This window comes from Rhinatrema bivittatum, chromosome 3 (genome assembly GCF_901001135.1).
Source record: "Rhinatrema bivittatum chromosome 3, aRhiBiv1.1, whole genome shotgun sequence".
NCBI lineage: Eukaryota > Metazoa > Chordata > Amphibia > Gymnophiona > Rhinatrematidae > Rhinatrema > Rhinatrema bivittatum.
In genome coordinates this window covers 444,715,005-444,740,426 of record NC_042617.1, presented here as the reverse complement: position 1 = coordinate 444,740,426, position 25,422 = coordinate 444,715,005, and the positions used below count along the sequence as shown (strand labels likewise).

General features: G+C 42.7%; 1 protein-coding gene across 8 annotated transcripts in view; it reads left to right on the top strand.

The window, feature by feature from the left end:
* KIDINS220 (kinase D interacting substrate 220) overlaps nt 1–25,422 on the top strand; it is a 376,999-nt gene that overhangs the window by 289,811 nt on the left and 61,766 nt on the right. For 5 of the 8 annotated variants that reach the window (XM_029595823.1, XM_029595820.1, XM_029595821.1 and 2 more), the window contains 3 exons: nt 2,289–2,515; nt 7,175–7,288; nt 8,172–8,228. In XM_029595823.1, the coding sequence (XP_029451683.1) occupies nt 2,289–2,515; nt 7,175–7,288; nt 8,172–8,228 (398 nt within the window). The remainder of the gene's footprint in view (nt 1–2,288; nt 2,516–7,174; nt 7,289–8,171; nt 8,229–25,422) is intronic. The other 3 variants (XM_029595825.1, XM_029595826.1, XM_029595827.1) reach the window with 2 other exon arrangements.

The window sequence follows — 25,422 nt, the reverse complement described above, 5'->3', positions numbered from 1 at the left end:
CTGAACATTAACCCAGGGTACAATGGGGAATGGGAGGATTCATATTTGACTGTAGAGAAATTCTCAAATATTAGTTCAAATTTTGTATTATTTTATTTTAAATTTTAACTGTGGTCTCCTGAATATAATTGTTTTGTTTTTTTTAGCTCTTTAGGGAATGTCAAGATATTGTACAGAATATGACAAGTGCATCGTAAATGCCAAGGCAAAGTACAACTTATTTTTGAAAGCAGAGGACACACTGTTGCTTTCCAAAAAGATTGTATACTGGTGATGCTGATGATGTGATTCTGATCAAGAGCCCAAAGTCAGCAACTGGAAAACAAATTTAAAAAAAATTAAAACTGGGATCTGTATAGATTGTGGTAACTTTTATTGGATTAACAAGAACTTGCTGACGTATATGAGCTTTTCAGACAATCTTTGTCATCTGCAAAAGGAATCTAACTGGCCTTGAAAGCTTGTATATTGCATCTTTTTGTTGAGCCAAAAAAAGTTGTTGCAACCTACAAAGATTCTACTTTTCTCCAGGACCAATAAGGCGACTAGAATTCTGCTCTAAAAAAGAAAGAAAATTTATTAATGTTCTATCTGGGGTACTATCTTCATAATATGAAACAAAACAAACAATAGTCTTTTCTATCATCAAGGTATCTTTAAAACCCAAAGCAAACATAAATCTAAGGTTGCATGGTTTTATTGAACACTAAGGAATTTATGCATTAAACATGCCAATTTCAGCTTAATACCCAATATACTAAAAGGAATAAAGACTTTAGTATATTGTGTATTAAAGTGGGCTTTTTACATTAATGAATGGTAATATTAAATGGGCAGATGCAAAATCATGTACAATTTTTTTTATGTTAGGTCCTTTTATATCCATATTAAGGCTAACATAGGGCCTTATTTTCTAAGGCTATCGCACGCTTGCTCTACCAGCGCAAGCGTGCGATAGCTAGAAAGCTTAGCGCAAGCCTGTGCTAGCTACATCGGGGCGGAGTCGGCCTCGGAAGAGGAGGAGTCGGGGCGTCACCGGGGCCGACTCCGCGAAGACGGCGCCCACAGCGAAAAGGCAAGGAGCCTTTTCGCTGCCTATTTCGCGCCGAATAACTTCACCTTTTATGGTGTATTCAGCGACCGCGGCGGTGCGATTGCTGCTGGCCGGCGCAGGACTGCCCCCCGCTCCGCCCCCCCCGTTAGCGCCGGAATTAACTAAGCCTTGCGGCATTAGTGAATCCAGGCCATAGCCTAACATTAGGGCTGACAACATATTCCAGGGTGACCAAACAAGCTGATCCAGTTCTGGCTCTGTCCCATTGCATACTGGGAGTTGTAGTTCTGAGATCTAAGGGAAATCAATGGGACAGTTAGAACTACAACACCATGCATGCAATGGGGCAAAACCAGGCCTGGATTAGCCCGCTCAGTTAATCTGGAATGAGTTAGTTAAGGTTGCCAACATGTAACTTTGCAGATGTCTGCAGAGTCGCATGTTATCCAATGTTAACATGCTTTAAGGTCCACATTAGCCCTAACATGCTGATAGAGATGGTAACTTTCAAAGGGGCGCATGGGGGCACATTGACGTGTGTGCATCGGCGTGCACCCCTGGACTTGGCGATTTTATAACATATGCGCACATATGTTAGAAAATAGCCTTGGCACGCATAGGCATATGTGTGTGCCTAATTTTGCAAGTAGCCCTGTCCAACTGCACAAATTGGGTTTTGGCTGCATAAGTGAAGGAATTTTACAACTGTTGTATGTCCACGCTAAGACCAGTTCATCCAGTGTAGAACTAGGTCATCAAACCCTCCTAGTCTAATAGCCTGCAGTCACGCCAGCTACCTGAGACCATTTAAACCCCTCAGGAATGGCTTTTTTTTTGTTTTTTATACTTCACACTTCCCCCATAGTAGAAATAAAGTAACGCAGCACTAGACCTGGGCGCGCACCCAAGTGCATAAATATTTGCGTGCACACATCTCTTTGCCCCACCCTGGATCCCTGACACCGATGCCCACATCATACGTGTTTTTGATTCTGAGTGAGATTTACACACAGCGGGAGATACCTGCGCATATAGGCGACTTTTAGAATACGGCGTGCGTGTATAAGTCCTATACGCGCACACATCTCCCGATTTTGGCGTGCACCAGGCTTTTAAAATTCACCTTTTAGAGTTTAGCTATCTGTAAAGTTCTCTGCATAGCCTAAGTCTTGAGTCTGGATTGCTCCTACTGATACAAGATGCTGCCTTAAATTAAAATATTTTTATATTTTAGATGTTCGTGCTGCAAGAGATCAAATGAATATTGGAGGACTTCCATACCCCACGTTGCCCTTGCAAGAAGCACCTTCTCGGGTATCAGCAACATTCAGCCAACACTCATCTGTTTGCTCCCCATCAAATTCCTTTAATGGGCAATTCCCTGCTGGGGTTGTGTCGCCACAGCCTCCTAGCAGCTATTATAGTGGTATGACAGGCCCTCAACATCCTTTCTATAATCGGGTGAGTAAACTACAAACACTAATTCATCTCAAAACATTTAAAATCTGAACCAGTAAATGTAAACACAGCAGGAGCATTTAATTCATTTTATTAGCAGACTTTTTAACTTTGTCGTTGATGTCAAATTACTGATAAACAGGATAATGGGGTATTAGGATTCAAATGAATATAGATGCTTTGCACCTTGGTACTAGAAAAACAGAACAAAATATATCTCATATTTTTAATCTGTTGCCTTTTAAATGGTTAGCTAATGAAATCCACAGCAGTTTATTTGGAGCATCCTGGTTGCTGGAGGATGACTGTATTTAATATTTGTTTTCTTATATTGCTTTAAGAAGGAAGAAAAATGTAAGGATATTAAGAGTTAGTTGACTGACTGAGCATGTATTTACCTGGGGCCCAATCAAAGCAAAAACATATAGTACATAGAATGCAATTTTCTGACTCTGAGTAGCCAAATAAATTACCTAATTCACAGCAGAATGGACATACATGCAGCTAAGCTACCTATTTTCAATCTGAATTGAGGAATAAACAATTTTTGAGACTAGCCTAAAATGGAAACAGATTCCTACTGAACTGGGCCTTTATTTTGGTTGGTTAACTATTGTCATTATGAGTGAAGGTTACTTAATTTTACTTGGTTATAAATTAGTTCCCCAGCAACTTACACCCAAAATAAAAAGAGGGCATGTCGGAAGCAGGTGCTTCTGCACCCCCTCATGCGTGCAGCTGCCAGTACCCATGCCATGCTGACCAAATAGCACATGCATGGTTGGCCAGTCGTATGGCCAGCTAATTTAAAACCAGGGCTCTTTGGTTTTAATTCAGCTGTATGCCGTGAATCATCTGGTTTCCCTTACTGGTACCTGTTTTCTTGAACCTTTTTCAGAGCCGTGTTCTATAAAATCATGCTAAAAAGGATGTTTTATAAATGAGTCAAGTAATATGTTGGGGAAAAAAGGTATTAATAGATGAGGAAGACAATATGTAAAATGTATATAAAACTAGAAGCTGTTCATTTTTTTGTATCTGCATTATTGTGATTGTTGAAGCAAAGTTCTTGATAGGCCAATATGGCCTCGCTTATGAATTATATAGCTTGACCTCTAAAATAAAAACAAATTAGGAATGCTTTAGAATTACATAAAGACTGAAAATGTCTGGTTTGATCATAAGAAAAAACAAATAAAATAAAAGACAAGGTGAAAAGAGAGAAATTAGGAATCTTTGTAGGTTGTGCTGCCTTTTATTGGCCTAATAAAAAGGTGGTGATGTACTTCAGCTATTGAGGGTCCTTCTACAGGGGCCAAACTTTGCCTCAAGAGCTCATGCAACTCCACAGCTTTGTTGCTCATGGTACTGTTGCCCAGTAGAGGCGCTGGTACTGAAAGAGCTACCAACTGAAAGGAGCGGGAGGAAACTGCTGGAAAAAAAAATCTATATTTGAATAGTCTTCATGCTGCCTTGTTCTTTGTATTCCCTCTCAGTCCTCTTTGCACCAAACTAAATATATCTAACCTGTTTATCTTTTCTTTGTAAGTGAGCATTTCCATCTGCTTTATCATTTCTCTTGCCCTTTTCTGGTACCACTATATCTGTCTTTTGATGGGGTGACCAGAACTGCACACAATAATCCAAGTGAGGTTGTACCATAGATCTACACAGAGGCATGGCAACATTCAGAAGGTTTGGGGGTTTTTTTTCCATTCCTTTCCAAATAATTCCAAACATTCTGTTTGCGTTTTTTGACAGCTGCATCACACTGAGCTAAGGATTTCAACTTATTGTTCACAATGATTCCAAGATCCGTTTCCTGGGTGGTTGCTCCTAATTCGGAACCTAGCATTGTGTACCTATGGCTAGGATTATTTTTCCCTTTGCACTTGTCCATATTAAAATTCACCTGCCATTTAGATGCCCAGTTCCTCAGTCTTGCAAGGTCCTTTGGCGGTTCCTCACAGTTTGCCTGTGTTTTAAAATGCATTGAATATTTCTGAGTCTTCTGCAGATTTGATCATTTCACTCATTGCTCCCTTTTCCAGGTGGTTCATGAGCAAGTTAACCAACACCAGTCCCAGTATCGGTTTCTGGGGCACTCTTGCTCTTTGCCTTTCTCCATTGGGAAAACTGACCATTTAGCCCTACTCTTTGTTTCCTGTCCTTTAACCATTTACCAAGCCCCCTAGTAAGACATTGCCTCCTATCTCACGACTTTAATTTTCCAAGAAATCTTTCATGAGGGATTTTATCAAACACCTTTTGAAAACCAAATACGCTATATCAATTAGCTCACCTTTATTGACATGCTTATTCACATCTTCAAAGAAGGTTAGTAAAGCAAAACCTCCTTTTGCTAAATCCATACTGGCTCGTCTCCATTAAGCCATGTTTATCCAAATGACCAGTAATTTTGTTCTGAACAATAGCTTCCACCATTTTACCAGGCATCTATATCAGGCTGAGTGGTCTATAGTTACTTGGGTCACTTCTGGATCCCATTTTGCAACTTAGCATTACATTTGCTACCCTCCAGACCTCTTGTATAGAGGCAAATTTGAATGTTAGGTTACAGATTACCAGTGATTGATCTGCAGTTTCAGATTTGAGGACCTTTAGAGCTCTAGGTGAATATTTGCTGCTGTTTAATTTGTCAGTTTGTTCTAGCACTTCTTCCAGATTCACACTGATTTGATTCAATTCCTCTGAAACATCACCTACAATGAATGTTTCAGGCTTGACTATGTCTCCAACATCCTCCACAGTGAAGACTGAAGCAAAGGATTCATCAGTTTGTCTGCTGTGGTCTTATATCCCTGAGCATCCCTTTCACCATCTAATAGCCCAACTGACTCCCTCACATATTTGTGGGGTTTGGTTGTTTTTTTTTTTTTTATATGCTTGGAAACAATTTTTAAATTAGATTTTGCTTCTTTGGCAAGTTTCTCCTCAAATTCTCTCTTGGACTGGTTTATTAATGTTTTGCTTCTAATTTGGCTTATGTACTTCCTATTTTTCTCATTAGGTCCTGCTGTCTCTTTTTTTAAAAGATGCTTTTTTGGCTTTGATGACCTCTTCCACAGCACCATTTAGCCATGCAAGCAGAGGCTTTGTTCTTCTTCTGACCGTTTTTAAATTGTTGAGATATATTTTATTTGTACTTCCAAGATAGTGTTTTTAAACAATCTCCATGCCTCATGCAGACTTCTAACCCTTGTAACATCTTCTTTTAGTATCTTTCCAATTAATTTCTACATCTTATCATAGTTATATGTTATTGCGGTAGTTTTATTATTTTCCTCTGGTGATTATCTCTATTTTGATTTCATAATGATCACTATTTCCAAGCGGGTCTGCTTCCATTACCCCTTCCACCAGATCTGCATTCCAGTGAGAGCTAGATCTAAAATAGCCAGCTCATTGGTTCCAAGACCAACTGCTCCATGAAAAGGTCATTTTTGGTGTCTAGAAACAACCTCCCTCATGTGCCCCGATGAGTTATTCACCCAGTAAATATTGGGGTAATTGAAATCTCCCATTTATTATTGTGTTTTCACACGTGGTAGCTTGACTAGTTTCTGTTATTTCACAGTCTGTTTCACCATCCTAGTTGGCAGGATGGTAGTAAATCCCAAATGCTATGCTGCTTCTCGTCATGCATGGAATTTTTATCCATAGAGGTTCCAGAGTATAGATAGCTTCCTGTGGAATCTGCATCCTGTTTGACTCCCTAGAAGCCTTAACATTTAGAGCCACCCCACCATCACGTCTATCTGCTTCTGTCATTTCAATATATTTTGTGCCCTGGTATCACTGTATCCTTCTGTGTCTTCATCAAGTGCTTACACTCTAACCCTCCCATTTTATTTTTAGACTTCTGGCATTGGCATCCAGATGCCTAAAATATATGACTTTTTTAAAAAATGTTTTCACAACCCGCTTATTAACAGTTGATTAGGTAATTTGGAATCCGCTTCTTCCACATCCTCACTGTCAGGAAAATCTAATTTCCCTTTTTGAATGGTATCCATGGTGGATTCCCTGCTCCTGAGCAACTGTCTGCTTTCCCATATCATCTAACTTAAAAGCTGCTCTATAACTGTTTTAATTGGTAGTGCCAGCAGCCAGATTCCTCCTACTCTTTGTAACAAGGAAGTGCTCACCAATTTGAAAATACAACTCATTTTTATTGTACATCATGACTGAACAAATTTGGTACCAGTATTAGTTACCAATAGTAAAGGTATCCCTTTCTTAGGCTCTTGGGTTAAGAGAATTTTCACACATTAAATTAAGAGAAGAAAAGTCATTGTAAATATAAAATATCTTACTTACCTCCTACACTCTTAGCAGCATAGGCACTAGTGAAAGTCTAAAGAGCTGATAAATTCTCTCAGTAGAGATCTGCATATCCGGGAGCCCTTTGAAGAGTATGACATGTGCAGTTGCGAAAAAAAACTAAGTGAGGCAAATAAATGCAGAAGTTCAATAGTGATTTGATAACTTGCTGTTAATTCTGTTCTGTTAAACCTTTTCATGTTCTTAAGTGCTACTTGCATTGTGTTGTCGTTATTGTTTGTTTTTGACTTAACATATTTTGTTTTTATAATTGTTTATCCCCTTTTTTTTTTTTTTTGTTGCATGTTTCCTCCATAGCCATTCTTTGCCCCTCACGTTTACCTGCCAAGGTATTACTTTGGCAATTCCCAACATTTCATCCCACGTCCATCAGTAAAAACGGGTTTGCCCAGAGATCAGAGCAATGGCCTAGTAAGTATTTGAAAGGATGACTTCAATTCGAACATAGACTAAACAGAGCAGTGATACACACATGGCTTGTTTTATATATAGAACTAATAAACTCTAGTTCTATAAACGCTTAGTTAGTGGCTGAAGTTGTTAACATGAAATGTATTTTGTGCTCATTTATAGTAGATATGTTTCGAAAGAAAAAAACCCATTATTGTTGCTCTTCTTTTCTGAATTCTCCAAATTGACTGGGCTACAGTTTTGACATCTTTGCATAAAATATCTTGTAGCACAGATGAATTCATGCTGGGTAAACCTGGGTCTCCCCAGGTATGACCTAGCTTTTGGCTTTTCTCTGGAGAGAAGAAACTAAAAAAATACTGCAGTCTTCCATAGACTTTTGAGAGCCAGGGAACGATTATAGCACCATTTTAATCCTTACAAATATTTTGCTTACAGTGAAACAAAATACATTTTATTCTGCACAGCGTAAACTGTGTGCATCCATGTGTGTGGTATGTTCAGTTTTGGAATGCGACTTTGAGAGAGAATGTGAGCTGCTGGCTTCTTCCTTCTTTCTGCACAACTGAACATAACATACTTTTTTTTCCCCCAAAATGCTTTGGTGATCTGTGTATCCTTTTCCTGTGTGCTGGAGACTGTGCAACTTAATGCATTTGGGGTAGTAGCATTTTTAATGTGGGGACCTTGCGGCTTTTGACCCAGCTGTAGTATCTGAAAATAACCTTTCCATCTGCTTTTCAAACACCTTCATGAAAAAAAAAAAGGAAAAGGGGTTATGTGGAGTATTTTGCTGTTTTCTTTTGATAGTCTCCCTTTTTTGTACTTCTTTTTGTGAACCTTTTGTCTTTACAACCAAAATGTGGTGTTTTGTTGTTGTTAGGATGTTATCAAGGAAGATGCCGCTGAGGGTCTTTCTTCACCCACAGACCCCTCTCTGGTAAATGAGTAGTCATGTGGTGTGAAACTCTAGCATCTCATTGCTTCTTGTATAGTAATGTTAGCCTAGCGATTTTAACTGCAGTTCACTAACAACGCATCAGCGGCTTGGTGAAGCAATAGCATAGACTACTGAACACTAATAACTCTGGTTATTCAAGGTCGTCTGCTAGTTTGGCCTGACCTCTGTTTCATTAATCCTGCACCTAGGTTTCCTCTTACCCTTTTTTTACGCAGTGCTGCTGCTTTCACTTGGAATGCGTTGTGTGTTTAGAGATTACCAATAGAAGGAAAGACACATCTCATGAAAAGGTCGTCACAGACGTGCGCTCAACTTTGACTGTCTGTCTACACTGCCTTGAGCTGCCACTTAGAATTCTGTTTTCACTCTTATGGTTTTTACTGATGCTCCAATTCGACAAAATGAACCCCTTAAATCTTCTGGAATCACTGGGAGGTGAATTTTAAGACCTGTGTACATGGGCATGGCGTTTTTTTTTATAACATATGCGCACATGTTATAAAATCAGCTGTACATGCGTCCATGTGCGCTCAGTTTTATATAGACGCACGCATGTATGCGCAAATGTCACTTCTACCATGTAAGGGGGGGGGGGGGGGGAATATTATAAGGGGTGCGCAACAAGGCTACTTACCCTATTTCCAGTTCACCCAGTTCTGGGATCGGGCTTCCTAACCCCCCCCCTAGTTTTAAAGGCTCCCTTCTCCCCTGTGAGACCCGACCCTTAAAACCCCGCTGACTAGCTGTGATTTTTTTAATTTTGTACACGCTAGCAATAGCAGAATTAAAGTTACATGGTGGGACCCCCAGCGCTTGCTTGTGCATGTAAGTATTTACGTGCACATCTCTTGGTCTTCCCTCGACATGCCCACGCCTCGTCCAGATCACACCCTGCCCCTTTTTTGATCTTTTGGATTTGTGCGTGTACCAGGAGATATGTGCGTACACAGGCGTCCTTAAAATCTGCGTGACGTGCATATATCCCAGCTTTGGCACGCGTAGGGCTTTTAAAGTCCATCAGTAGGCGTACTTTATCTGTAAAATAATGTTTTAAACTGTGCATGTACTTTGTTCATGCAGACTTCAGGTCATGGGGCTTTCCTCTGTGGTTCATGTGCTAAAATACTTGGCGTCCAATGGAGACAGAAAGTTTTGGGTACACAGGATGCTTTACACAAAAGAAACCTCCATATTATTCAGTTAAATTGAGAAATTTGTCTGGATTGGTCTATAGTGAATTAGTTTTTTTGCAGAGAATAACATAGAAACACTTTAGGAAAACAGAGTAAGATCTTTCTGTGGGATTGAGATGTACATAAATTGTGTTTTCTTCCTTTGCTGATGGTCTGAATGATTCTTAGTGAAATTTATGTTTCCCAAGTTGATACTTTTTCACAATAAATGTTCATGTTGTAATGTCTTAGTTATGTATGGATATATTACTCCCTGGGTACAGAGATATATCTATTGCAGGCTATTGATAGCTTTCACACACACTGGGGTTTAAAGCGTGGTTTGTATTCAGTTCATGTTAAATACAAAGATGTAGTATGGTATAAATTTTAAACTTAATCCATAAAAACAAAACTTAATTCCTGTAAGGATATCATTACATGGCAGCTTAAGTCAAGCAGGCCACAATAAAAGTAATCACCAATCCCTTTAAAACTCATAAGTACCAAAAATTATTTGTTAATTAAAGAAAGAAGAAAACACCATTCAAGCAAATGCATTTTTTAAATTTGTTTTCAACTTCTTCAAGCACATCAGAATGGATTCCAAGCAGGTACTATAGATATTTCTCTGTCCCCAGAGGGCTCACACTCTAAATGTGTACCTGAGACAGTGGAGGCTGAAGTGACTTGCCTAAGGTTTCAAATAGCAGCAGTGGGATTTGAACCCTAGCTTACCTGGGGACCGATGCAATACAGTGCGCGGAGCCCAGCGCACTGTATAAACTGCAGTTGGACGCGGGTTGTAGAGGCGCTAACTAATCCCCTTATGCAGTAAGGGGATTAGCGCCTCTACAACGCACGTCCAGCGCGGAGTGAAACTAATAGCGCTCATCACATGCAAATGCATGTGATGAGCGCTATTAGCTATTCACTCCCTATGCAAATAAAAAATGTGCGTCTAGGACGCACATTTTAGCGATCAGAAATTAACGCCTGCCTGGAGCAGGCGTTAATTGCTGAGTGCTACTAAAACTAGTACAGAAAAGCAGAAAAAACTGCTTTTCTGTACTGCCATCTACTTAATATCCTTGGGATATTAAGTGGGAGGAACAACTCTTTAAAAAAAAAAAAAGTTTAAAAAAAAGCACTGGCAGGGGTTTGGAAAATGGACGCTGGTTAATTCAGTGTCCATTCTCCGAACCTGACTACTGACACCAGAAGGAGTGTATAAAATCAATATTAAAGGGTCAGGCACTTAATATTAATTTATTCACTCCTTATTGTGGATTGATCCCTTTACTGTCACATGACAGTGAAAAGGACCAATGGGCAATAAGTGAAGGAGTGAATAAATTAATATTAAGTGCCCGACACTAATATTGATTTTATACACTCCTTCTGGTGCCGGTAGTCAGGTTGGGAGAATGGATGCTGAATCAGCGTCCATTTTCCTAACCCCTGCATGTGCGCTGGTTAGGAAAACGGGACGCTGATAAATTCAGCGTCCGTTTTCTTAACCAGCGGACAGCCACCACAGTGGACCTCTTTCTGGTTTGCGCTGTCAATGAGGCGCTAGGGGCACGCAGTCGCCTCTAGCGCCTCCTCGACAACGTGAGCCCTAATTAAATATTGCATCGCGCCCCCAGGAGAAGGTGCCTGGGGGTGCGTTATGAAAGCGGGCGCTGAATACACAGCGTCTGCTTTCAGCGTGAGTTTTTTGCATCGGCCCCCTGGTTTGCAGCTGCTCCTCCATTTCTCCCAACTGTGCTCAGGTTTCATTTAATTGGCTAACTGCTTGGCATACTTAGAAACAAGAAACATGACTGCAAGAAAAAGACCACATGATCCATCCTTCCAATTAATTTTGCATAATCCCCATCACTACCTTCTAGATCCCCTATATTTATCCCATGCTTTCTTGAATTCAGATCCTGTTTTGTGTCTACCATCTCTACTGGAAGGCTAGTCTATGCAGCTACCACCCTCTCTGTAAAGAAGTATTTCCTAAGATTACTCTTGAGTTTACCCCTCTTTCTCGAGTGTCCTTTCTGTTGAAAGAGGCTCACCTCCTGTGCATGGAAATCTTTGAGATATTTGAATGTCTCTGTCATATTTCCCCTGTGTCATCTTTCCTCTAGGGTATACATGTTTAGATCTTTAAGTCTATCTCCATATGCTTTAGAACGAAGACCACTGACCATTTCAGTAACCTCCCTCTGGTCTGACACCATCCTGTTTATATCCTTTTTGACAGTCCAGAATTGTATGCAGTATTCCAAGTGAGGTCTCACCAAGGACCTATACAAATTTAAAAGGATGACAGAAAGGAAGGAAAGTACATTCTTTAATTTCTCTATATAATAAAAGCAGTATGGCTTCCAAGCCGAGTATTTGTATTTATCTGGCGGATCATGTTACCCTCCTACATGTTGACAGTTGTCATCCTCGTCCTGAAAGGATAAGTCTGTCTGCTGGTCGGATTCAGGCGAAAGTGATGAAAGTTTCTTATTTATTTTATTTATTTAAATACTTTTCTATACCGAAGATCATGTACAAGTACATATCGGTTCGGTTTACAGTGAACCAACAGTTGGAAATTACATCAAACAATAAGAACATAATTTAACTAAACCTTGTACAGCCAACAATAAGAACATAATTAACAAAATTGTACTAGAGTAGAACTGTAGTTGAACAAACATAACGAGTGGAATATAGGGAATATCGAAAAAGGGAAAAACATGATAATCAGCACAGGGAGTACATTATAGAGGTTACGGGGAACTTCGATCGGTTAGTTTCTTGAAAGAGATTATCCATTAAAGTATATGTCAAGTTTTGGTTTGCCTATACACTTTTTGGAGTGGTTGCTGGTCAGGCTAGGCAGACTCTCGGCGCTCATTTCTCATGTCATTTTACTTTTATTATCGTCTGCATTCAAAAGAAATTACTGTACATAGTTTAAAGCCTAGACAGCTGTACATTCTAGGTTTCTCCCAGTCAGAGCTATCTTTTAGCACAGTGGTTCTCAACTCTGTCCTTGGCCAGTCTGGTTTTCAGCATATGCTTAAGGGTGAATTTTAAAAGTGCTGCTCGCGCTAGAAGGCCCAGTAAATGGGCAAGTAAATGGGCCACGCGTGAGCAATGCATATCTTATAAGTCTCAAATTATGTATGTATATGTGCAGGCACGTGTAAGAAAAAAAAGGGGCAGAGTTAGGGCATGTCAGGGACGTTCCAGGGAGGGCCCAACAGTTACGCATGTAAATCTATATTTTAAATCCACCAGTCACAGTACATGGTGGGCTGTTAGCTGCTCATGTTTACTTCTTTCTTGTTGCGTATAAGTTTGCATAAATCTCTGTTTAGGCCTAAAATCACTGGGTGAGGGGTGAGGGTCAATTGGGGGGAGTGCGAAGAACCAGAGGGGTCTGGATAACCTTGAGACTTACTGGCAAACTGGTGAACTAATTGGTAAAACTGGGAATGTTCTTCATGTGAGCATGTTTTAAAATCTGCTTACCTGTGCATGTTAAAGCTGACAAAGTCCTAAGGGAGATATGAGAGTATGTTTGCTCAAGTAACTTCTTAAAATTTGGAGCACACATACATGTGGTAGGTATATTTTAAATCATATGTGCACAAGTGCGTGCTTGATTTAAAATTTCAGCATATGTCCGCTGCTCGCTCGTTTTAAAGTTACTTTCGTAATGAATATGCATGAGATATATTTGCATGTACACAAATAGATCACATGCATATTCATTAAAAATATTCTGAAAATCAAACTGGCCATATGGTCCATGAGGACCCAATTGAGATCCACTCTTTTAGCAAGTCAACTATTTAAACTAATGGTTCTCAGCCCAGTCTTCGGCACAGTCTGATTTTCAGGATAGCCACAAGGAATATGCATGAGCGAGATGTGCATACAGTGGGAGCAGCTCATGCAAATCTATCTCATGCATATTCCTTGTGGCTATCCTGGAAACCAGACTAGCTGGAGTGTCCCCAAAGATTAGATTGGTTGTTTAAATCACTAGTTCTCAGAGTGGGCTTAGAGTGCCAGAAAACTGCATGTGCACAAGCTCTCTGCTCCATGTCCACTAGAGGGTAGATTGCTGTTCTGGTTACCTATACTGGAAGAACTTGAGACCCAAATCCTGATATTTTATTTATTTATTTTTAAATTCTTATATACCGACATTCCTGTATAGTATACAGATCACACCGGTTTACAGTGCAACAGAACAGTCGCGTAGGAGCGATACAAGGAACATTTGAAACAATGAACATTTACAGCCAATCGAGTAAAAACTTCAATACATAATAACAGAATAACATATACATATAAACATAAGAAAAATTGGGGTACATTCCAGTAAAGAAACGGGGGAAACTAGGGGGTTGGAGAGAGAAAAATCATGCATCCTGACTCCTACCCTATAGGCCGGCTCAGCTGTGAGGAGAGGGAATGTGACATGCCAGAATCCATATAGCTTTTGCTTCTGCCCACACAATGTAAGACGAAAGGGAATGAGAATGAGGGCTACAGAGGGGACCTATCTACTTCGCTCCCCTCCGTCCCTTGCAAAAAAAATTATTTGCCTAGTCATTTTAATATCTTACTGCTTTCACTATTCTTTTGTCCAGTTGGAATTTTTAACCCATACTGCAAACAAGTCCAGTCCAAACAGGTGAGTTGTGTCCCCCTACACAGACTTTCTTGGTGACATCATTACTACTACATAATAGATAGTGCAGCACAGAGAAACTCCAGTATTCTCTGCCTCCAGTAAATGGTAGGACTCAATGGTGATGCAGCAGGATTTCCAAGACAGCTCTGACATAGCTGAGGGCCAGGCCACTGCTATACCCAGAAGTGCGAGTCCAATTCAAAAGGAGACTTGGGGGTGGGGGGGGGGGGTGCTATCTTTTTGGACAAGCAGAATGGTAGGCCTCACACATGGATGACATCATTGGATGAAGCCTGGCTCGGAAAACTGATGTCAAAGTTTCTTGAACTTTGACTGAGCATACTGAGCATGCCCAGCATGTCCTAATTCACGCGTCCATGCGGGGAACCTCTTCAGTCTTTTTTTCCACGGAGCTCGTGGCCTTTGAAATTGCCTTTGAAAACTTTTTTCACTGTCCTGTTTGGGTTTTCGCACGAATTCATTGATCGAAGGTCCCTCTTGGTAACCTCTAGTTTCCCCAGTAAGGTTTTCGGTGGTTCGATAAGTTTTATCTTGCTTCTGTCCCCCCTCCCCCCCCCCAATGGCAGCGGTGCCTCAGTGCCTACCAGCGTTGACTGCCCACCATCGCCGTCGTTTGTTTTTTCCTTTTCTTTGGTTCATCATGTTCTTGTCTGGTTTCCTTCGGTGCCCCCAGTGTCCGAGGACCATGTCCAGAACGGACCCCCATGAGGTGTGTGTCTCTGCCTGGGGGCATTGCACAACATCCAAGGTTGCCGCATGTGCGCCCAGATGATTCTCAAAAGATGTCGTGCTCGACTCGACAAGATGGAGAAGATTTTCGGGTCAAGGAAGTTCAAGGCATCAACATCGGCATCGGTGGCATCTGCACCAATGGACTTGGGAGCTGCACTGATAGCCATTGGCATCAGTGGGGCCATCAGTTCCATCAATGCCATTTGTGAATAGGGTACCCCCCACCTTTTCTGGAGCCGGAGCAAAGATGGGGGGGCCCCCTACTCAGAGGTAGCATCGGTGCCGAAGCCAGCACCAATGCTACCTCTGGATCAAGGCTGAGCACCCAGGGCCCCGACCCTTGTAGACTGCACTGAGGATGAGGCCTCATATGACCCCTGGGGAGGATGACACTGCAGAATTCTCTTCCAAGGACTCGGAGAGTCTCCCTTTAGAACCATCTCCTCCAGAGGACCTGACCTTCGTAGGTTTTGATTAGGCGAAGGCGGAGGCCATCCCTTTTCAGTTAACATCGGAGAAGGATGCCAGACATAAGATGCTGGAAATCCTCCCATTTGTGGAGGCCCCTAAAGAGATTCTGGCAGTCCTGGTGCACGAGATTTTTAGGGAGTTGCTGCTGAGGATCTGGGAGCACCCCCTCACAGTACCTCTCGTTAACAGGAAGGCGGATAGGGTTTACCTTGACAACTGTCATACCAATCAGTAGTGGTTGAATCTACTCTCAAGAAGGCCAAGCGCTCTCGGACTCATGCCTCGGTGTCTCTGGGCAAGGATCATAGAGCGATGGACACTCTTGGGAGGAAAGTGTTCCAAGGGGCCATGCTCATTGCCTGCATTGCCTCTTACCAGCTCTACATGCTCCAATACTCTCGCAACCTCTGGAAGCAGGTGCAAGAGGTGACTGAGTGACTGCCTCAACAGCAGCAAGACCCCTTCTATTGCTGGTGCGTCGGGGCCTGGAGTGTGGAAAACATGAGGTTCATAGAAACATAGAAACATAGAAATGACGGCAGAAGAAGACCAAATGGCCCATCTAGTCTGCCCAGCAAGCTTCACACATATTTTCTCTCATACTTATCTGTTTCTCTTAGCTCTTGGTTCTATTTCCCTTCCACCCCCACCTTTAATGTAGAGAGCAGTGATGGAGCTGCATCCAAGTGAAATATCTAGCTTGATTCGTTAGGGGTAGTAGCCGCCGCAATAAGCAAGCTGCACCCATGCTTATTTGTTTTACCCAGACTATGTTATTAGCCCTTATTGGTTGTTTTTCTTCTCCCCTGCCATTGAAGCAGGGAGCTATGCTGGATATGCGTGACGTATAAGTCTTCTCCCATGCCGTTGAAGCAGAGAGCCATGCTGGATGTGCATCGAAAGTGAAGTATCAGGCACATTTGGTTTGGGGTAGTAACCGCCGTAACAAGCCAGCTACTCCCCGCTTTGTGAGTGCGAACCCTCTTTTCTTCTCCCCTGCCGTTGAAGCAGAGAGCTCTGCTGGATGTGTGAAGTATCAGTTTTTCTTCTCCCCTGCCGTTGAATCAGAGAACTTTGCTGTATATGCATTGAAAGTGAAGTATCAGGCTTATTTGATTTGGGGTAGTAACCGCCGTAACAAGCCAGCTACTCCCCTCTTTGTGAGTGTGAATCCTTTTTTCCACATTTCCTCTTGCTGTTGAAGCTTAGAGCGATGTTGGAGTCACCGTAAGCCTGTGTATGTTTATTTAATAAGGGTATTGACTCCAGGCAGTAGCCATCATTCTGGCGAGTCACCCACTCTTCATTGGCAGCCTCTTGACTTTATGGATCCACAGTGTTTATCCCATGCCCCTTTGAAGTCCTTCACAGTTCTGGTCTTCACCACATCCTCCGGAAGGGCATTCCAGGCATCCACCACCCTCTCCGTGAAGAAATACTTCCTGACATTGGTTCTGAATCTTCCTCCCTGGAGCTTCAAATCGTGACCCCTGGTTCTGCTGATTTTTTTCCTTCGGAAAAGGTTTGTCGTTGTCTTTTGATCATTAACACCTTTCAAGTATCTGAAAGTCTGTATCATATCACCTCTGCTCCTCCTTTCCTCCAGGGTGTACATATTTAGATTCTTCAATCTCTCCTCGTACGTCATCCGATGAAGATCCTCCACCTTCCTGGTCGCCCTTCTCTGTACCGCCTCCATCTTGTCTTTGTCTTTTTGAAGGTACGGTCTCCAGAACTGAACACAGTACTCCAGGTAAGGCCTCACCAAGGACCTGTACAAGGGAATAATCACTTCCCTTTTCTTACTCGATATTCCTCTCTCTATGCAGCCCAGCATTCTTCTGGCTTTAGCTATTGCCTTGTCGCATTGTTTCGCCGACTTCAGATCATTAGACACCATCACCCCAAGGTCCCTCTCCTGCTCCGTGCACATCAGCCTTTCCCCCCCCCATCGAATACAGTTCATTCGGATTTCCACTCCCCATATGCATGACTTTGCACTTCTTGGCATTGAATCTCAGCTGCCATATCTTCGACCACTCTTCCAGTTTCCTTAGATCCCGTCTCCTTCTCTCCACTCCTTCCGGCGTGTCCACTCTGTTGCAGATCTTAGTGTCATCCGCAAAAAGACAAACCTTACCTTCTATCCCGTCCGCAATGTCGCTCACAAAGATATTGAACAGGACCGGTCCCAACACCGATCCTTGCGGTACACCACTTAAAACCGCTCTCTCTTCAGAGAAGGTTCCATTTACCATCACACATTGTCTTCTGTCCGTCAACCAATTTGCAATCCAGGTCACCACCTCGGCACTCACTCCCAAGCTTCTCGTTTTATTCACCAGTCTCCTGTGCGGAACCGTATCAAAAGCTTTGCTGAAATCCAAGTATATGATATCGAGTGCTCTTCCTCTATCCAATTCCTTGGTTACCCAGTCAAAAAAGTCAATCAGATTTGTCTGACAGGATCTTCCTCTGGTGAATCCATGCTGCCTCTGGTCCATCAATTCTCCGGACTGTAGATAGTTCACTATTCTCTCTTTCAACAGTGACTCCATTACTTTTCCCACCACTGAAGTGAGGCTAACTGGTCTGTAGTTACCAGCCTCCTCTCTGTTCCCACTCTTGTGAAGAGGGACCACCACCGCTCTTCTCCAATCACTCGGCACCACTCCCGTTTCTAGGGATCTATTGAACAGGTCGCACAGTGGTCCCGCCAGCACATCTCTGAGCTCCCTCGGTATCCTTGGATGAATCCCATCAGGCCCCATGGCTTTGTCCATTTTCAGATTCTTTAGCTCTTCCCATACATTATCTACTGTAAATGGATTTTCCTCTGTTCCGCTTCCCTCCAGTTTCTTGTTGTGTAGAGATGGTCCTTCTCCAGGGTCTTCTTTAGTGAACACAGAGCTGAAGTATTCGTTTAATATTTCTGCCATTTCTTCATCTCCCTCCACACATTCATTCAACCTACGATATTTTTGAGATGGCAGCAAGAGTCTCTGCAGTGGGAATCGTTGCCCATAGATTGGCATGGCTGCGGGCCTCGGATCTCTGACCAGAGGTACAGGAAAGACTCGCTGACCTGCTGTGCACAGGAGAGAATCTCTTAAGAGATAAGGTGAGGAATGCAGGAGCCCAATTGCAGGTTCACCATGAGACCCTCCAACAGCTCTCCGCCAGCACATCAGACCCACCTTTCTCAGTCAGGAGGTCCACGAGGAAGGGTTAGGGGATGTCTTTCTACCACCAGAGGAAGTACTATCCTCCAGGGCCATCCCAAGCAAAAGAGAGCTCCCAAGCCCCAGTCAGGATTTTGACTGGATCATAGGGAGTATAAGCCAGCCACTCGATCTTTCTGAAGATGTATCTCGGTTCCTGGTAGTTTCCAGAAAGCCTTCTACTAGAAAGTCCTATGGACTGAAGTAGAGGAGGTTTTCTGTGTGGTGTGAGCAGAAGGCCCTAGATTCGTTTCCTGCTCCAGGCAAAAACTGCTTGACTACCTTCTACACCTATCAGAGGCTGGCTTGAAAACCAACTCCGTTAGAGTTTATCTCAGTGCAATTGGCGCATATCACCAAGGTGTAGATGGTATGCCCGTTTCTGTACAGCCGATAGTTGTATACTTTATGCAGGGCCTGCTTCAATTGAAGCCTCCCCTAAGGCCTCCCGCTGTGTCATGGGACCTCAACTTGGTCTTAGCTCAGCTGATGAAAACTCCTTTTGAGCCGCTGTATTCCTGTGACCCTGAAGTACCTGATCTGGAAGGTCATATTTTTGGTGGCGGTCACTTAAGTGCGCAGGGTCAGCAAGTTTTCTGTGCCAGGCTTCATCCAATGATGTCACTCATATGTGAGGACTAACATCCTGCTGTCCTAGGAGAACACTTGTTACAGGTAAGTAACTCTGCTTTCTCCTTGACTTAAAAAAAAGAAAGAAAAAACAAGATTTTAAATTCAAGAATTTAATTCTGTTCTCTGGATGCTGTGGAGAAGCTCTCCAACCTGCCCACCCCCCTCCTTTTTCCCTCTTCCTTTTCTCCTGCCTGCCTTTCTTTCTCTGTCTACCACTTTAAAAGTTTAAAAGAAAAAAAGGAGAGCTGCAGCAGTGTGGCAGTGCAGTGCAGGGTCTTCTCTTTACGGGGTAAGTTTTGATCACTCGGGGGAACTTTGAAGCAGTGCTTCAGTGTGTAGGAGGCATGAGGACCCTTCATGGAGAAAGGGGACAGGAGCTAACATTGTGGCGTGTTTGGGGGCAGGTGGTTGGCCTCTTCCTCGGGGCCGTTATGCATGGCCTGTGTGCGAGCTGGGCAAGTTCCAGGAGAGTGCTCACAGACCTCTGCAGCGGCCGGTGGGCCTTCCCCTCAACTGAAAGAGTTCTTTGGGGATACTGCAGATGCTGCCAAAGTGCCTGTTTTGGCGGGAGTGGTGGTCATCATGGGCCAGCTTCCTGCAGGTTTTCAGACTCTGCAGCAGCCAGGTTATTTATTTATATCAAGCATTTGGGTTCCACCACTCCACAGTTCTCAGCGATTACAATACACATATACAATAAAACAGTCAGTATATATACAATGACTGGCATCACTAAAAAGAGAAACTAAAACAAGAAGAGACAGAACAACATTAAACAAATTAAACCTACAGTGCTGAAAAGCAGAATACATAAAGCTCGGGCCACGCCGAAAACTTGGGTAAAAAGATAGGCTGTAAGTAATTTCCTGAACCTAAGCAGATCATTCTCAGATCTGATTGTCTCTGGTAAGTCGTTCCGTAAAATAGGGCCAAATGTGCCAAAAATCCTTTTATGAAATGTAGCTAATCGAACTTGTTTCAAAGAAGGAATTTCTAACAAGTGCTGAGATGAGGAGCACAATTGGCGACTAGGTTTGCATGCTCAAATGGAGGATGCAATACAAGATGGCACAAGCCCATGAAGGGCCTTAAATACTATAATCAGAGCTTTGAACTTTACTCACCAGACAACCGGAAGCCAAGGTAAATTTGCAAGGAGGGGGGAAATATGATCACACAGTGAAAAACGAGAGATCATCTTGGCAGCAGAGTTTTGGATTAGTTGCAAACCCTGAAGTAGGAATTAGGCAAATCGAAAGACAGGATATTACTGTAATCCCGTGAAGACAAAATAAGGGATTGGGTCACAGTGTGGAAATCATGATGACATAAGATGGGCTTTGGAGAACGCGGTATAAGAAGTTTGAAATAAGCTAATTGGACCACAAAATTGATATGTGGACCCAGAGACCAGGAGGAGTCAACTTTTACCCCCAGGTGCTTAGTTGAATCGGGATGGAATGTCCATCAGACTAGAAATTCATTGGAACTTCTTACTGGGCAGCATGAGATAGGATCAGAATTTCAGTATTTCTTATGTTAAGAGAAAGCTTTTTATTATACATCCATTCTTCAATCTTAGTCAAACAGATTGTTAATTTATCAAAGGCAAGATCAAATGTGGTGTTAATAGGACAGAAAAAACTGAATATCATCTGCATACACTTTGAAAGAGACACCCAGACTAGAGAGAACAGCAGAAAGAGGGACGAGATGCACTGTAGTTTGTCAGGCCAGGGAGCAGATGCGAAAGGTCACAGGCAGAGGGAGAGAACCTCAGGCCTCTAAAACAAAGAGACAGAGGGCTGTATTCCTCTCTCATTTATCCACTGGCCTGGCTACCTGTTTCTTTCCCTCTCCTGTCCATGGTGTCTAGATTCCCCCACCACCCCACAGTTAATTTCATTTTCAGCCACATAGCCAGACTAGTCATGTAGCTGCCATTGTGACCTCTTGCTTTGGCGCAGAGGCAAATTTGTTCTGGTAAGAAAAGTTGGTAGATAATTTGAAAAAGTGCAGTAACTAGGAATTTAAAAATTAAACAAGAACATGTTTGCATAGTAACGGTACCAATAAAAGTGTGTTGTAGCAAAAACTATTCTCTGTAGTAGCATTGGGAAGGCCCACTTCTTGAATGCTTAGAACTGGTCTGAATTTCATGGTACCCAAAATGACTTTATGAAAGAGAGATATCTGTACAATGGACATCATTTATGCAAAAGTAAGGCTAGTTTGCACATGTACACTAGGACGGTAACTTTCAAAGGGACGCACGGGCACACATTGATGCATGTGTGTCAGCGTGCACCCAGGGACGTGGCTGTTTTTATAACATATATGCACATGTGTTATAAAATAGCCAAGGCACACGTATGTGGCGCCCTATTTTGCAACTGGGTGCGCGCAGCTGCGCACATCCAGGTGTGAGCTGCACAAATGGGGGAATTTTGTAATAGGCGCATGCCCACGCAATGACCAGCTTCACCAGTTCATCCACCAGCTCGACCAGTTTAGAGCTAGGTCCTCCAAACCCCCCTGGTTCTTTAGCCTGTACTCCCCTCGGTTATCCCAAACCCTTTAAACCACTCAGGGATGCCTGTTTTTTTTTTTAATTTACACCTCCTTCATAGCAGAAGTAAAGTTACGCGGCATTGGACCTTGACACGCGCCCAGGCACATAAGTACTTGCGTACACTTCTCTCGGCCCTGCCCCATGACACCCATGCCCTGCCAACATCACACCCCTCTTTTGTTCCAAATGAGATATTCGCGTATCGGGAGATGGCTTTTAAAATTGGGTGGACAAGTGCATGTCCTACAAGCACGCACATCTCCCGATTTTGGCACACGCCCGGCTTTTAAAATTCACCTTTAAATAAGAATGTTTCAGCATAGCCAAAACTTAGTTGGTTATGGTGCTGTACATGGCTAAACATTTATTATAAACCATTGAGTTAGACTGTGTACACTTTTCAAGAACAAACACAAGTAATTCAAACTTATTACATTAATCTTTTCTGGTTTGAATCCATTTGGTCAGATATGGATAGTCTTCTGTTTGGCATTTAGTCCCATCAGAGTAAAGGTTCTTGGCATACATAAAAGTAATTATGGAGAAAAATCACTTTTTCTTTGTTCTTACATTTAGACAGCTTTTCTTCTTTAGATGGAAAAAAAAAACTTCTGAAATCGTTTTAACTTGAAATCCTGATTGGTGTTTAACATTCCAGGACCAAAGTTTCTATATCTGGGGAAGTCAACGCTGGCCCTCGATAGCCACAAACAGGTCTGTTTTTCAGGATATCCACAATGAATATGCATGAGGTAGATTTGCATGCACTGCCTCCATTGTATGCAAATCTATTTCTTACATATTAATTGTGGATATCCTGAAAACCTAGCCTGTCTGTGGCTCTCGAGGACTGGTGTTGGCCACTCCTGTTCTATATTATTATACCTGCCAAGGCCAAGCGTTCTTAAATATCAGAACCTTGGTTACCATTAGTCCATACTATAGCCTGGTGCATGCCGTTCATTAAAAAATAAGATTTGCCATTCTGGGTCAGACCAAAGGTCCATCAAGCCCAGTATCCTGTTTCCAACACTGACCTATCCAAGTCATAAGTACCTGGCAGGATCCCAAGGGGTAGATATATTCCATGCTCCTTATATCAGAGAAAAGCGGTAGATTTCTTCAACTCCACCTTAATAATGGTTTATAGACTTTTCCTCCAGGAACTTGTCCAAACCTTTTTTTAAATGCAGCTACATTAACAGCTTTCACCACAACCTCTGGCAACAAATTCCAGAGCTTAATTATGCATTGAGGAAAAAATATTTTCATTTAGTTTTAAATGTACAACTTAGTAACTTCATTGTATGTTTCCTAGTCTTTATATTCTTTTTGAAAGAGTAAACAACAGATTTTCGTTCACCTGTTCTGTTCCACTCATTATTTTATAGATCTCTATCATATTTCTCCTCAGCCGTCTCTTCTCCAACCTGAAGAATCCTAACCTCCTTAGCCTTTCCTCATAGGGGAATTGTTCTGTCCCCTTTATCATTTTGGTCACACATCTCTATAACTTTTCTAATTCTGCTTTGTCTTTTTTGAGATGTGGTATCCAGAACTGCACACAATACTCAAGATGAGATCACACCATGGAGCAATACAGAGGCATTATTACACCCTGGGGTAGATTTTAAAAAACAGCACGATCGCGTACTTTTGTTTGCGCAGCAGGCGCAAACAAAAGTACGCTGGATTTTATAAGATACACGCATAGCCGCGCGTATCCTCTAAAATCCTGGATCGGCGCGCACAAGGCTGCCGATTTTGGGCAGCTGGCGCGCGCCGAGCCGCACAGCCTGCCTCCATTCCCTCCGAGGCTGCTCCGAAATCGGAGCGGCCTCGGAGGGAACTTCCTTTCGCCCTCCCCTCACCTTCCCCTCCCTTCCCCTACCTAACCCACCCCCCCGCCCTATCTAACCCCCCCCCCTTACCTTTGTTCCTAGATTTACACCTGCGAGAAGCAGACGTAAATCTACATGCACCAGCGGACTGCTGGCGCGCTGTCCTCCAACCCAGGGGCTGTTCCGGAGGCCTGGACCACGCCCCCGGGCCGGTGCCATGCCCCCGGTCCCGCCCCTGAAGCGCCGCGTCCTGCCCCCGAAATGCAGCGTCATCGGGTCCCGCCCCCCCCCCCCCGACACGCCCCCTTCGACAAACCCCGGGACCTACGCGCGTCCCGGGGCTCTGCGCGCACCGGCGGCCTATGGAAAATAGGTGCGCCGGCGCGCAAGGCCCTGCTCACATAAATCCGGGTGGATTTACGCGAGCAGGGCTTTTAAAATCCGCCCGCCTCTGTTTTATTCTCCATTCCTTTCCTAATAATTCCTAGTATTCTATTTGTTTTCTTGGCTACTGCAGCACACTGAGCAAATGATTTTAATGTATTATCATTATTTTTTTGTTTCTTAGTCTGCATATTGGTTTTATTGATTTTAGAATGATATTTATTGTATCTTATTGTATTTTATTGCATTTAAACATTTAAAAAATTTAGATTAATTTATTAGTATGCTTTATTTGTTATCTTTTATGTCTGCCACTTGCCTCATTATTGTGACCTACATTTAATTTACATATGTGGTAGAAATAAAATTAGTACTAGCAGTCATGATTTTCAGAGAATTTTCTGTAAGTATTGGTCTCAATAATTTTCAAACAGCCTGCTTAAATTAGGCAGCAAAAACATGCGTAAGTTAGACCCATTTTCTAAATGGACTTGCGCACTTGAGTCTACTTTGGAAATGATCTCACTTTCAAATGTACTGTCTTCATCACCTCTGTCAACCGTGCTCGCCCACGCTTTTTACTGAGCTGTAATGATGTATGCCTAAGATCCAGATGATGCTGTACTATTTAAATCTGGTATAACGACGCTGTTTCTTCACTGACCTGATGAAGAGAGAATTACTTGCAAAAGCTGTATGCATTAAGCTAGTCCAATAAAAAGGTATTGCCTGCAACAGGGGTTCCCAGACTTTTTGGGATCATGGACCCCTTTTCAACCTCCAAAATGTTCATGGACCACCCCCCCCCCCCCCCCCCCATGCTTCTCTTTAAATGTTGCCTGCAATTATTTGCCATATATAGAAAGTCATTAATACAATAACAAATAAATAATTATATGCACACTAGACTCATTCATAATACACTATATAAAACTTATTAAATAATGCTTACTGATATATACTGAATGTGTGTATCTGGAGGAACTGGGTGGAATGGACTGGTGGAGTGAGAGATTGGCAAGGATTGGCTGGTGGAGAGGGAGAGAGATAGACTGGTGGATGGAGAGAAAGAGAGACTGGGGATGGAGTGGTGGGGAGAGAAAGAGACAGACTGGAAATGGACTTGTTCAGGGAGAAAGAGAAACTGGTAAAGATGGTCTGGTGGAAGGAGAGAGAGAGAGACACTGACAGAAATGGACTTGCGGGGATGAACTGGTGGAGAGAGAGAGCGACTGGTGGGATGAATTGATGGAGGAAGAGAGAGAGAGCGATTGGCAGAGCTGGTCTGATAGAGGAAAAGAGAGACTTGTGGGGCTGGACTGGTGGAGGGGGAGAGGAGTATTGGTGAGAATAGACTATAGAGTAGAGAGAGAGAGAGTGAGAAACTTGGTGAAGGAGGAAAAGGAGGGATATTTGAGACAGGCCCA